This window comes from Falco biarmicus, chromosome 9 (genome assembly GCF_023638135.1).
Source record: "Falco biarmicus isolate bFalBia1 chromosome 9, bFalBia1.pri, whole genome shotgun sequence".
In the NCBI taxonomy this organism is placed as follows: domain Eukaryota; kingdom Metazoa; phylum Chordata; class Aves; order Falconiformes; family Falconidae; genus Falco; species Falco biarmicus.
The window spans coordinates 21,003,717-21,017,745 of NC_079296.1; the positions used below are offsets into that span (position 1 = coordinate 21,003,717).

Consider the following 14,029-nt stretch of genomic DNA (forward strand, 5'->3'; position numbering starts at 1 on the left):
CACTCTGAGTTATTGACAAAAAGAATAAGAAAGGGGACTTGATAAAGAAAAGGGCAGTAGAGGGATCTTCTTTTTAATAATAGTAATTACATTCTTTAAAAGACTTGCCAAGTAATTTTATACCCCATTTTCATTGTTAGGCTTCAATTCCTGTGGCCATGCAAAAGGGATAAAGCTTAATAATTGTGAGTGTGTGGACCCTTTCTTTCAAAGTTTGTAGTGGTTTTTGCAAGCAATGATCTGCCACAGACCTCTGTACAGTACTGGATTAAGCTGGATTTTCAGAAGAAGCTAGTATAGTGGTTGCATTGAAAGTTAATTCTCATCATTCTACCTTATTAGGCCCATTGCCCAGGCAGGTAAAGAGGGCCGTAATGACTAAACACGTTTTTGAAAAGGTGACTCATTGGTAGAACTGGGGACCATAGTAAAGAGCCAGAGAGTTCATATATGCAGCTTCTGATGCAGAACCAGAAGCATGCCAAGTGCTTTCAGCTTGAAGCTGAAATTTATCTAGACCTGGATGTCAAAGCTACAAGCTAAATGACAAACTGTAATTTAAGAAATTGCATAGACACATGAGTATTCCATAGCTCGTTATGAAGTTTAGCAGCTTCTGAAGCATCTAGTATTGACCACTCCATGACAATACTCCGGTTCATACACTGTAACTACAGGATCTAACAGTCTCAGCGCTGAAGTAATCCCTAACAACTTTTAGACACTGAAGTAGAATTCTCGGTTACTCCGTGACTTAACTGTAAGGAATTGTAAGGCTCCACCAAAGGTAACTTAGAAAAGCAAAGCTATTGCAAGTGGGCTTAGGTTTCACCTCTGAACCACCAGTGGAAAATGATGAGATGGTTCCCGACTCAGGAAGGGTCTAAGGTGATGTGGTGTAGAGGTCACCAGTATTTTCTGCCTTAGTGGTTGCATGGTATTATACCAGTAGTTTGAAAATAATATTTTAAACAAAATGGAGATCAGTAGAAGAAAACAAAACGGAGGAATGAAAGAGGGCTGTTTTTTTGGAGGTGTACCTGAAAACCAGCTTGGAGCATTTTAAAGCATTATAATAGAGCTTAACAATAGTTCTCTGTAATTCTCTTAAGTCACTGATAATTGAGTTTTGGTTGCTTGTGGATTTAATGCCGCCATGAAATGTAGTTTGTTTGCACATGGTATATTAACACTGTTCTATGCAGAAATGTGAGACTGGAAAAATGCTAGTATACTGCTTTAATTCTAAGCTGCATTTTAATCATTCTGTTTATTGTTACTCTATTAATTATTGTTACAGTAATAGTCATTAGACCTTTGGAGCTTGGCAACAGGCAAACAGAATTTGCAATCCCTGCCCCAAACACCTTGTAATTTTAATTTTCAAGGCAGGTAGTTAATAAGATATTACCCCATTATAACAGGGGAGAGAACGAATGGTGTGCACAATATCATGCTTGGAATTTGTGGCAGAAGGATGAATTGAACCCAGTTCCTCTGATAATCTTCCTGCATTTCATATTGTCATTTTTCAAGGACTTTGTAACTGCAGGGACCTAGAATACTGCTTACATTTTTTTCTTAATAATCAGAATTTATGTTATATGATATTTCTGATATTTGATCCGAACGTACTTGAATGTTATGAAGAGTGATGAGATGGAATTACTTGCAGAGTGAGAGTTAAGCTAGCATCCTGGGCTGCTGTGAAGAGTAGTTTCTCATAATGAATTACACGGAGCAATATACAGAGGAGCAGGAGTGGCTGAAACCAAAATGCCTGGGAGCACCCATATATATATATTTGTCTAAGAATTCATCTAGCAGCCCCTATTTATGCTTTCTCACTGAGAATAAAGAGGAACTTTTAAAGCTTGCATGAAGCAAGTAATATTTTTGGTGCTACTGTGGGATGTTAAATAGGTAGGTTTAAGTCCTTTGTTCAACCCAAGCTAAAGCTCAAGTGCGAAATTCAGTCTCCTATCTCCCATGGCATTTTCTCTTCATAGGATTTGGCTGTTAACAGGATGGATTGCTTTCTGTCTCCTGTCTCTCTTTCTTAAAGCAGAACAAGCACCTGATTGTAATGTGTTTCGGTTTGGGTGAATAAGCATTGTGGAAAAATGCCAAATCACTGAAATCCTTGACGGATTCTTCACCCTCTTACTGATACAATTATTTTTCCGCAATAAGGTTGTATGTGGCCACAAGTCTATATCCAAATATTAGAGTTGTTTATCTAATCCATGATGTACAGGGAGTATAGTATATAAAAGACTAACACAAGACCAATGCAGATCAGGCACTCAAGGGTAATAGCAGTTCTTAGGGCATTAATTTGTTCAGAACACAGGTGGGGAATACTTGTCCTATTGGCTTTATTCAGTGTCCGATATACTGTTTTATAGTTTGACTGTATATATCATGAAGTGTATATGGTGGAGGTGTAGCTAGATTTTTAATGCTTGATTGTCTCTTCACTGCCACTTACTCCCAGTATTTATGTCTAAATTAATACTGTAAAATCACCCTGAACATTTCAAAGGTGATACTTTTTAAAGCAAAACAAAAAGTATTGCTGCAGCAATGGTGAAGCAGGTCAGTGTGATCTGGGAACTGGAGGAGTTAATCAAAACCATACAACATACGTAAAATATTCATTGTTTCATAAAGAATCAGCACCTTGAAAGCTTTTTAAAGCACATGGTTGCAGGAAAAATGTATGCTGGTGCATAAAATAACAAAATCTGTCCTGTTTATGGAATCATTTATCTTCTTCTGCTCATCTTCAGTCCCAGAAGGGAAAGCAAGTTTGCATTGGTACAGATAACTCTGATAACGTGATTAACAGGATGATGTGAGGTAACCAAGGTCTTGGCAAGGACCAAGTACATGAAAGCTATGATGATGTAAGATTGCTCTAAAGAAGGTCTTTATTACAAGCTGTCTTGTAGCCAGAGAATACCAACCATCTTCTGGGATGTCCAGGCATGTAGTAACAGGAGGAGAAAGTAGAAGTCTGATAGAAGGGAGAAAGACCACCAGGGTCCTCCAATTTGTCAGCAGCATCGACTGTTGCTGACATCCTTAGCAGGTATATTTTTCCAATATATTTGTGTGTTTTGTTTTTTCTTTCAGTGTGTGGCTGTGACTTGGCACAAGGAGGCTTTTTCATTAAGAATGGGGAATATCTTTGCACCTTGGATTACCAGCGCATGTATGGTACCCGCTGCAATGGTTGTGGGGAGTTCGTGGAAGGAGAAGTAGTGACAGCTCTGGGAAAAACTTACCATCCAAGCTGCTTTGCCTGTACTGTTTGCAAGTAAGTTATCCCTTTCAATTACCATGGTGTGAACCCACTACAAGGAAAACAGGGAGAAAGGTGTCACCCTGAGATACAAAACTCAAGACATTTCTCTTTGGGGAGCATTTGGTTGGAAAATATCTGCTGCAAGTCTGACTTTGAGGGTCTTCAAAATACCACTCAGTAACAGCTTGTCTGTTACATATAGTTCCCTGTTGCAGAAAGCTACTGTCACAGATGAAAGGATTAAGTACCAGGCTTACATATTGAGATAATGGACATGGGTTGAGTTGAGTTCAGGTGATCAGCCCAGCTTAATGGGAGAAATGAGATAAAGCAAAATTCAGGATGCTACAATAGTCATTTCGGCTATAAGGACAGCTGAAAAATTGAAAATATACTGGAGACTTATTTTCACATCATGTAAGAAGACATGGCTTTCGGAAACTGTGATCCTCCTCTTCTTCCCAAATACTGTTTCTGTGCCCAGTAAGAGAACCAGTCTTCAGTTTTACACGAAATAAAAAGAAGTTAGCTAAGACTGTGTGGACGGGACAAAAGGTGGCATTTAAACTTATTTTTGTTTAAACTCTCACTAAGGTATTAATACACAATTTAGACTACTGGGCAAAACTTCCACATGCTCTCATAGCCCATTCATTTGCACAGTTCTATACTTGAAAATCTCAGTTGAGCTTTACAGCTTAAACTTGATGCAAAGACCCTGCACATACTGTTCTTTACTGGCTGGCTCTAGCACTGAGACTATGCTAGAATTTAGGCTGTCTTAGCAGATACGTTACTGCTATGGTGATCAGTATAACATTTTGGATATGCTAGGGGAAATAAAGCTTCTGCAGGTCTTCATAGGAGTGGTACATTTTTATAGTAGTAAAAATAATCTTCTAGACATAAAGTGGAAGTGATATAATGATTCTACAACTTAACTAAGTTAGAATTAAGATGAGCATCAAGTGGTTCATTTCTAGAGTTCTGAGCCCTGGAAGTAAAAAGAAAGTTTTCTTAAGTTTCAGTGTAATGTCTGAGGTACGCAGTTAGAGATGTAGGTAGATTTCATAGAAAGGGAGAACCCAAAAGAATGGGACCTGTTCCTTTGTAGTCTGGAAGAGAAGTAGGACAGTAGAGTTCCCCAGAAGTCAGAACCTGGCAGCAGTCGAATTGTCTGAAACTTAATAAAGGAGGATGACATAAACAAGAAAGGCAAGAATGTACGTTCTGAGACAGTACCTTGTTGGAGATTCCATCATATGATGTGTCTGACAGACTTGCAAGGTGTTACCCTAACCTTTCATAGCTGTCTCTGATGAGTAGTCCAAGTACTTTGTCCTAGAGCCTGGTACGCTTTTTAAGATCTTTTCTAATGAAAGTATTTTGATTGGTCTTCCATTTGGTTTTAAGTAGTGTGTGAATTTACTGCATATTGGTAATCATATGATGTGTATGTTTCAGTTTTATTTCCCAAGGACAGTGTGAAAGTAGATGATACAGTATGAAACATGCATCAGTTTTCTGTACGTTGATTTACATCAATCTTTTTATGTTGAATGAACAAAATAGGAGTTACTGGAGTAGATTAATGGAATGCAGTGTTGCTGCTGGTTTATATATGGCCCAGTTAGGAATGGCAATGGAAAGGAAACTAGAACAATGCCTTAAACGTTTTGTGGAAACAAGCAGATGTTCATTTGTTAAGCACAGTTTTGGAGTGAGGTGTGGTGTGGGGGGTCTGTACTCAGCAGCTAAAGCTGCTTACTAAAGATTTGGATTTGCTGAACCTTCTTATTTTAGTGAAATCCTCATACAAAATGTTGTTCGTCCTCTGTTTCATACACCAAATAAGAGTTAACAGCAATGTCAACTTCTGCCTAACACACATTCTTAACATTTTATTTGGATCAGCAAATAATATCAAACTTCCATAGCCTTTACATTTCTCCTAACACCATCTGCACAGTTAGCAATTACAGTAGTGTTTCTGTAATGTAGATACCTATTGTAAATCTTCAAAGAGTGAATGTGGGTAACATTTGATATTTTTTTGCAAATGACTACATCTGCTGTAATACATATCATTGCTGAATACAGATGATATTAGTGTATTTATGCGTGACTAGCTCCACATTTCTTCACTAGCCTCAAGACCAATTCCAGTTCTTCCTTTTGAGTTCTCTTTTGTACCATTTGCTGTCCACAACATCATGCTGAGACCATCACAAATGTAGCTGTTGTGTCTAAGCAGATTTCACTGTCGTCTCCTCTTTAGATGAAGTGTGCTTGATAACTTTTTTAAACCAAAATACAAGTCTAACCTCTGCTCTGTTTGCATCTACAGATTGTATTTCTTGCAGTGCCTGGCTTTGCCAAGGCCACATTGCAGAAACAATTTGACCTCCGTTTCTGTAAAATATTGATTGCACTGGGGGAAGGCAGCAAACTTAAGATATATGGAACAGAGGAAAATTTCTGGCGTAACCTTTGCTAAAACACACTTTTCTCTTTAACTTTCCAGGCGTCCATTTCCACCGGGCGATCGGGTTACCTTTAATGGAAGGGACTGTCTCTGTCAGATGTGTGCTCAGCCAATGTCCTCCAGTCCAAAAGAACTGTCTGCCTCGAGCAGTAAGTATGCCATCTTCCGGCTGAAGCCTCTCACTTTCCCAGGCTCGTCAACATTTGGTTGAAATGAACTTAATACAATCATTCATATTTGTTGTTTTTGGTTTTTTTTTCACCTTTAGAAATGTAAACTATCTCTGTGAACCATCTTTTTTCTTTTTCTTTTCCTACCCCCCCCCAAAAGTGCCTGGTACTACAGGTGGGAAGACACTTACACATTTCAATATGTGTAAGATATTTTCAAAATGACTTTTCCCCAATGACTGGATTTTTTAAATGGCTGATTTTTCTTTTACAGGCACTGGAAAAATATCTAATTGATGAAATCTGAGGTTTCAGAGTTGATAGATTCTGGTTTTTTTTCATGTATAATTGCACAGGTTTAACTATTCAAAAGAGGACAAAGTCAAAGGAAATTAATTTTCTTCTACTATTTAACTTTGATTTAATTAAATTAGCCTTTAAAAGGACTATCACCAGGATTATGATTCCAGTAGACTGCTACTGCAATGATACTGTGATTAGAACCTCAAGAAACCATTGTAAAAAAGAGAGAAAGCAAGTAGAGGGGAAAGAGAGGAAATGAAGAAAGTTTGGGAGGGAAGTTAACTTGGTTTGCTGTTGGGTTTTAATGCTTTTAAAAGATAATTTGTAAATTACTGATATTAATCTCTGCCTCTGGTAGTTACTTTTGTAAGTCTTTGGGGATTTCTGATTCTTTCTCTGACTGCTGGATTGTATTCAGCACTCCAAGCTGTAGTGACTTACCCAATACAGTTGTATAATCCAAAAAGGCTGCAGATTTCCTTGTGACACTAGGCAGTTTTCCACCAATGTTGGTTTCCTTCAGGGAGACACTCTGCATTTTGTACTGGTACTTGGCTTTGAGATCCTAGGATTACAAAGTGCAATGTAAAAGCAAAGCAGGATAATATTTGTGCTCAGTGGATGAGTCAGGTGAATCTCAGGTTATCTGATTCGCCTGAGAATATGTAATCAGACACTTAGTAAAATGGAAAATGAGAGACTTTTTTTTGTTGTTGTTGTTATCATGCCTTTCTGTCAAGTGATACTTTTCCAGTGTAACTGTAGATTGGGAGCTGAAAATGCATAGGCCTAATCAGATAAGGAAGAGTTTAGGAACCTGAAAAAAGCCTTACAAGATTTACAAACCAACAAAGAAATGTGCGAGGAACTTCAAACACCCACAGTCCTTTTGAGACAAAGGAATGGTGTCCAAGTTGTATTTGAGTTACTGATATTTAGGAGGCATAATTGGCAAGGAACAGCAAGGCATAGGGATCTTGGATAGTACTGAGGTTTTTCTAAATGTGTCACAGCAGTGGTTCGCAAACAGCTAGTGTTCAATAATAGAAGTATCTGGGTCACACTACATCTGGTTTATAGAAGGTGACACGCTTATCCAGCAGTGTGGCTGCTTCCCAGATACATGACTCCAGGTGCCAAAACGTCTCCTAGCAAATGATAGGTTCCAGTTGTCTGATAGCAGGTGAAGGAGCTGGAGAGTCACTTCCTGACAGCCCCAAGTCTCTGCTCAAGTTGCTTCTTGGTTTCCATACTGAAGACATAGGTAGCAAGGATTGTAAAACAATCTTTCCTCCTACTTAAGATGTGATTGATTTTTTTTTTTTTTTAATCACAATTGGGTCCTGCTGACCAGACTGCTTTATTAGTACACACAGCAAGAGAGCTCCTGCTCTTGACAGCTTAGAGTGCACTACTTCAAAATCTTCAAGTACCTGCCACTGTGCATCTTGTTCTTTTATGAACAAAGACTTGTAGAAAGATATAGTGTAGAGTTTCTGGTCATTTCAGAGCAAAACTCTCCAAAACAGGACAAAAGTGAAACCACCATGTGTTTATAGCTTCAGAAAAACTCAATAAAAAAAAAAAAAAACTCAATTAATACTAATGAACCATCCTCTGTCTTCAAAGATTTGCCAGCTGCTGCTTTAGCTTTGTGCAAAAATTGACTTAGGTATGGAGAAGTCTTTCTTGCTGACACTGAAGAGTAAATTTTAATTAGCGTGAACTGTTCCAGATTGTTTCAGCCAGCAGGAAAGACATGTAAGCAGACACACTAGATTTTTCTAATGCATTGCCCTTATTTGAAAGGATGCATTTTTTAACACAACTTCTTTTAGAAGAGATGCACATTCATACTACGCACCTCTTCTACATCCTATATTGCTGTCAGTTTCCCCTGATTGCTTCCAAGTAGGTTATTAGAGGAGGCTTATCCTTAAAGTAAAGGAAATTGGAAGTGAGGAAATTCAATTGACTGAAAGTGTATCAGGTTTGAATTGGTTTATGTAATGTGAAAGGAAGCCTTCTATCCACTAGAATGTCTGCATTCATGCCATTTTCTGAGATCTGTTACTTCACAGGCTTATTTGACAGCATTGATGATTTCAAGGAAAATCGAAAGTCTCTAAATACAGGGGTTAATATCTTGAATAACATGAACCTGAATATTGTTACACTCATTTATAATGCACACCAAGGAAAATCAGGAGGAAAAATACTGAATAATTAATATTTATTTTTTGCTTAATATTAGTTGGGTCCATGACACTTATTTATGTTGTTAATATATTTCTTTTGCTGCACATGTATTGCCTGGAATAATTATAGCTATTTTCCAGAAGAACCATTTCAGTGATTCCTTTTTTATTCTAGCTTTCTAAGACACTCTTTTTCACTATACAGATGCTATAGAGTAAGCATAATTCATAATTTAGTCAACCCTATTTCTTAGACACTGCTAGATGTACACGGTGCACTAACTTTGGGATTTTCATTCATTCAGCAGGAAATCTAATACCTAAATATGTGCAAGCAACTTTGCAGACAAATGAAATGGGTGTTGTTCATCTTTGTTATTGTTTTATTTCATATGATAGCTTGATAAATGAGGTGTGATCTGTAAGGCAAAATGATGCAGAGCAGCACAGAAGCAGGGGACAGCTAGACAACACTGACTAAAAGTGTTCATGGCTTCGATAGTTCAGGGGTTTCAAGGTTCTGACAAAGACAGGTAGTTACTTTCTTTGGGGCTCGGTAAAGGAGTAACGCAAGTAATTTATCCTGGTATTTACTATTTATGTTTTAAACTGTGTCCAGGTTTTGTGTACAACATCATGATTATCTGGTTTGTACTGTCTTCAGCTCTTCCTGCTCTCTACTGTGTTACAGCTACATGCAAACACACCTGTGTTTGTTATGGTCCATATTGTCTTTCCAGAAAAGCAGTTGTGCAGGCATCTATTATTTCTAAATTTTAGGCAAGACTGCAACTTGTGTGTTTGGTTATTTGGTGGTGGGTGCCCTGTTTCTCTCCCCTTCCCCTCCGTTTTATCTTCTTTTAATAACATCTGCTGTATTGTACCTCTGTCCCATAGATGACAGCCTCATTTCACTGTCCCTCAGCATTTTGTATCTCCTATTCAGTGGACTGTTTTTGAAAACCACCTTCAAAAATCTGCAAATTACATTTTTTTCCTAATTTCATGCTGTCTTTTAGAGTGAAAAAAGTCATAGCTGAAGTCAAACTTCTGATTTTTGTTGTTGCTGTTGTTGTTACTGTTATTTTCTGTTGTTTGGGGATTCATGGTTTATTGTTTTCATGTTGTCAGAGGAGTGAATTACTGGTTACTTCCCTTGGACCTGGAAATTCTGCGTGTAGGCTTTCTGTTTTTTTCATACGTGTTTTATGTATCAGGGTAGGTACTTAAATTTCAAGGGTCTGTTCTCTACCAACAAAATGAAAAAATAATGCTGCCCAAGTTTACATGTTTTGCGGTTGTAAAGCAAAATGAAGATGGTACGGTGCTTAGATGATGCAGTCCTTAGTACTGTACTACTGCCCGAGTCTTACCTGTTGGTGCTAAAGTCACAAAAATTAGAAAGTTTGTGTGTTTTTTACTTGTGTAAGGAGAAATTCAAGAACCTGAAGTCTGCCTAAATCTTTGTCCTTCAGCCGTGTTAAGGTTAGGTACCTTTGAAAGAGTAGGATGAGCTTTATAATATTCTTTCCAGCCCCTGGCATCTCAAACTATTTTATTTTTGTAGCAGCCAAATGAGTAGTGACTGAGGGTGCATGTTCTCCATTTCTGCTAGCACTAGCGTGTGAAGCAGAGGCAAGTAGGCTGACCACGTTGACAAGCTTACCCTCTTTGATACTTCTACATTAGGGCATTTTATCAGTGAATTCTCACCAAGGCAGCTAGTAAGTGAACTGATGCAAGCATTTGAAGATAAAAATCCCTAGTTTAGTCAGACCTTCATTTTTAAAAAGTACCACACTGGCTTGCGTTTCTTCTTGAAGAGGTGTCATGAAAAGTATAGCTGAGAGCAGAGCAGCCACAGACAGATGCCCCACACTCAGGGGTAAGCACGTGAGGTGTTGCCAGCAGTCTGCACTGGTGGAGCTCAAACCAGCCATCTTGGGGCTCAGGGCTCATCTCTGAAATTCTCAAGAGACTACGTGTCTTTGAACACAGTTCAATACATTTCCCTCTTGCTCAAGTAGAGATTTTTCTGTTAGGCATTCCACTTAAGTAATAAGAATATTATGTTAGTTCTCCACCAGAGGTTGGGCCCTGTCTCAGCCGGTTCCTTGTATGGGTGCTGGTAAAGAAGTTTTAGTTATTTCTGATGACCTTTTTGCTGAAAGGTTGGATCATTTTAGCGATGTACATGAACTAATTAAGAAATTGCATTTCAAATAAAAGGAGGGCTTTCTAGATGAATAGGAAAAAACTCCCCATCCAAAAGACGCTGAAGCGTTACAATCCCCTAGCAAGAGTTTTCATTTTAAAAATTAATCATATTTTTAAATGATGATGGAGACTTTCAGTTTCCTCTTCTTCAGTGAAATAGATACTTGTGTCCTGTATATGCCAAGATACCCAGTGAGGATACTGTCTGAAAAGAAGCATGAGGGTAAGCTATTTCAACTCCCCTTTCTTTGTAACAGACTCTCCTGTGAGTTAAGAGCATTACAGTACAGCCAAGATGTGGACCAGAGTTTTCAAAATGGCCAGTGTTACATATGCATAAATAATCTTCGGTGCAGCTGTTCCCCGACCAGCCGGCATCCACGTGGAGATTTCACAATACTGTTTTGTATGTTTGTCCTTGTCTGTTTTGCACATTATGTTCTGGTTCAAAGAATCCAAGTTCTCTGGGACAAATGCTTTCATGCCTATCAGTAGAGCCTGACAGAGTTGGATCCTGGCTCACAACTGGGGATCTTAGCTCTACTGTGATATAAATAATAAACTTAATGCTCTATTAACTTGTGGGAGAAAGATATCTTTGTTAATTATTCAATAGCCTTATCATCTTCAAATAAGATGCAGTCAGTAAAGCTCCTAGTAAATATCTGAAATTTCCAACAAGGTTTCTGGTAATGTGGAATTAGAGCAAAGCCAACATACCTTACCTCTTAAAGAAGAAGGGGGCAGGAAAAAATGGGAATTATCTTCTGCCTCACTACCCAGAAAGAGGGGTGGGGGCGGGGGGGGTGGGAAGTGAGGTTGTTTTTTAAACAATGAAGCATCAGAATGGAGAGGAAACAAATTTACTTGCAGTCCTCCTTTAAAGACTCTCTAATTTGTAATGCAGTTTTATATTCGGGACAAAACTGACTGTTCATTAGAAAACAATATAGGTGATTGTTGCCAGTATACAGAAATAACATCTGAGCTGATTTATAGGCATCACAAACTGCTTCATTAGAAATTAGCTGAGTGATAAAATGGTTGCAAAATTCCTTTTAATTGTAGTTCTCATGAAAAGTCTGCAGCTAAGATTTGTGAATGTTTAGCCACTTTTTACTCAGTTTTTATTGTTTTGTTCTTTATCCTTTTTTTCCTGAGCTGTCTGAAAACTCCTTCAAGTCCATTGGGAATACTTAAATAAGTGAGGTGGATGAGCTTGGCTGACTGTAAGCAAGCTATCTGCAATGATTTTTGGCCTTAAAGTGTTTTAAGCAACATCCAACACATGATTTTGAGCTCATTCTTAGGAAATACCATACAATTCCACACTGTGTGTCAAAGCTACATAGTGTATAGGTATTGTACAAATACGTGGCCCAGATGTGGATAGGCTTTGTGTGTCAGACACGGAGCCTGTTTTTTTGCCTTAAAGGATACACACTCACAACATAGTGCATACCCCAGGGAACTTAGGATCAACAATTTTGGGTTTGAACATGCATTTTTTTAAATGTATTTTTTGAAATCCTGTGTATAATTTGGAACCTTAAATGTTGAATATTTTTTGTGTGCTATAACACAAAGATTTTGTTTCATAATTGCTGGCTCATCTGCTAAAGATACAGAAACACTCACATACCTTTGTGGCATTAAAGCCTGCATACCTGTGTTTAGGTACTGAAGATTCAGTTGAGGATTTTGGGGGCTTGACAGAAGGGTGTCTTGATGTGCTTTGACTATTTGATGTAGTCCTATATCTCTTTTTTTGATTTAGCGTAGAATAAAAATGTACCACAGACATGATTGATTTCAAACACTGTGATTTGAGTCACTGATTTTAATCATGGTTTACCTAATAACGCAGGAAACCTTGATTAGAATAACTTTAACCTTGTTTTACGTTTAGATTTTAAATTGTAAAAGGCTAATTGATAAGCATGAGGATACTCCATATCTGTACACATTTACTTAAGCTAATATAGGTTCTGCATAAATTCATCATATTCTTTAACATCTTTATTTTGCCCTCATGGCTACTTTTGCTCATGATTTATGTCAAGCTCTATTTGAATGGAAATTGAAATTTAATTGGAATGCATAAAATAGCATTATGAATTTTTTTAAATTTCAGAAACTTATTAAAATCTGCTAGACACACAAAGAAAGTAAATACATTAAAATATATTTTAATTTTGGAACTGTTGATCTGTCGAGGGTCTGTAGCTTAAAAAACTATTTACTTTGGATCACTGTGTCCTTTAAGATTTTAAATGTGGCAGATCTTACCATCCCGATTTTGTTCATATATAGGAAAAGGAAAGCAAGTTTCTTCTTTGTGTTTTCACTAGGATCTTTAACTTTGATTTAATTAAAATTTTTAATTCTGATTTTTAAATGAAGTCCTTTATTTTTAAATGTCAGTATTTAATTCACCTGACTTCAACCTAAATTTGATTGTAATAACCTTGCAGGGCAATTACATTTGTGACAATATATTGAGCATACAGAGGATCTAAGATTTTACCCTGCCCCCCTTTTTAAGAATAAAATAAGCTAATCAGCATGTGTGAAATGATACAAAATTTAGAGAAATTATGCAAACCCAAGCACAGTTCCTTTCTGGCAAGGCCATTAGATTACACCTAAGAATATGCAGCTATTCCCCTGATAAATCCTTCCAATGACACTGGCCCATTTTTGTGATTACTCCAAGATTTACTCTTTTGAAGAATGTTTGCAAATTTTGAGGTGTTTTCGTAATTTGAATTGCTTTCTTGGATGAATTTTAGTCCTTGCTTATGTTTCATAACAATGGCTGAATTGGTCAAGTAGCCTCCATTTACTCAGCTATTTCTTATTTTACAATTATTTTTCACTGCTGCTTTATAAATTGCCTTCGATCCTTCTCTGGAAGTTTACAAAGCAGTGTTACAGAGTAACTTTTGGGTGATAGAGACAAAGCAGTAACTGTACTGAGACTATAGTTGTGGCAGAGCAGAAAGTTACTGATTTATGAGTTTTCTATCAGAAAATGTTCCTTCACAAGAATTAATGGTTTTCAGGAATGTGTTTTCAGTCCAGTTTGCCAATTCTGTTCTATAACTTCTGTGATACATATAAATTGGTCAGAAACAATTGTGAATAGACTATACAAATGTACTAAATAAGTATCAGTTCTTATTTCTATAAGCATAACCCCACCCTGAACTTGGAAGTCAAAACATACCCGTCTCCTTAGCTTTTACCAGAGAAGTACTAATCAACAGGTTATTCCAATGAAAGTTCTGGGGGAAGTGCAGGGAATTGCTCAGTAAAGGGTGTTGCGTGAGAAGGCATCACTAGC

General features: G+C 37.5%; 1 protein-coding gene across 2 annotated transcripts in view; it reads left to right on the plus strand.

Moving 5' to 3' along the window:
* The window catches only part of ABLIM1 (actin binding LIM protein 1), a 143,657-nt gene that overhangs the window by 44,851 nt on the left and 84,777 nt on the right, over positions 1–14,029 (plus strand). For both annotated transcript variants that reach the window (XM_056351185.1, XM_056351186.1), the window contains exons 3-4: positions 3,139–3,322; positions 5,835–5,944. In XM_056351185.1, the coding sequence (XP_056207160.1) occupies positions 3,139–3,322; positions 5,835–5,944 (294 nt within the window). The remainder of the gene's footprint in view (positions 1–3,138; positions 3,323–5,834; positions 5,945–14,029) is intronic.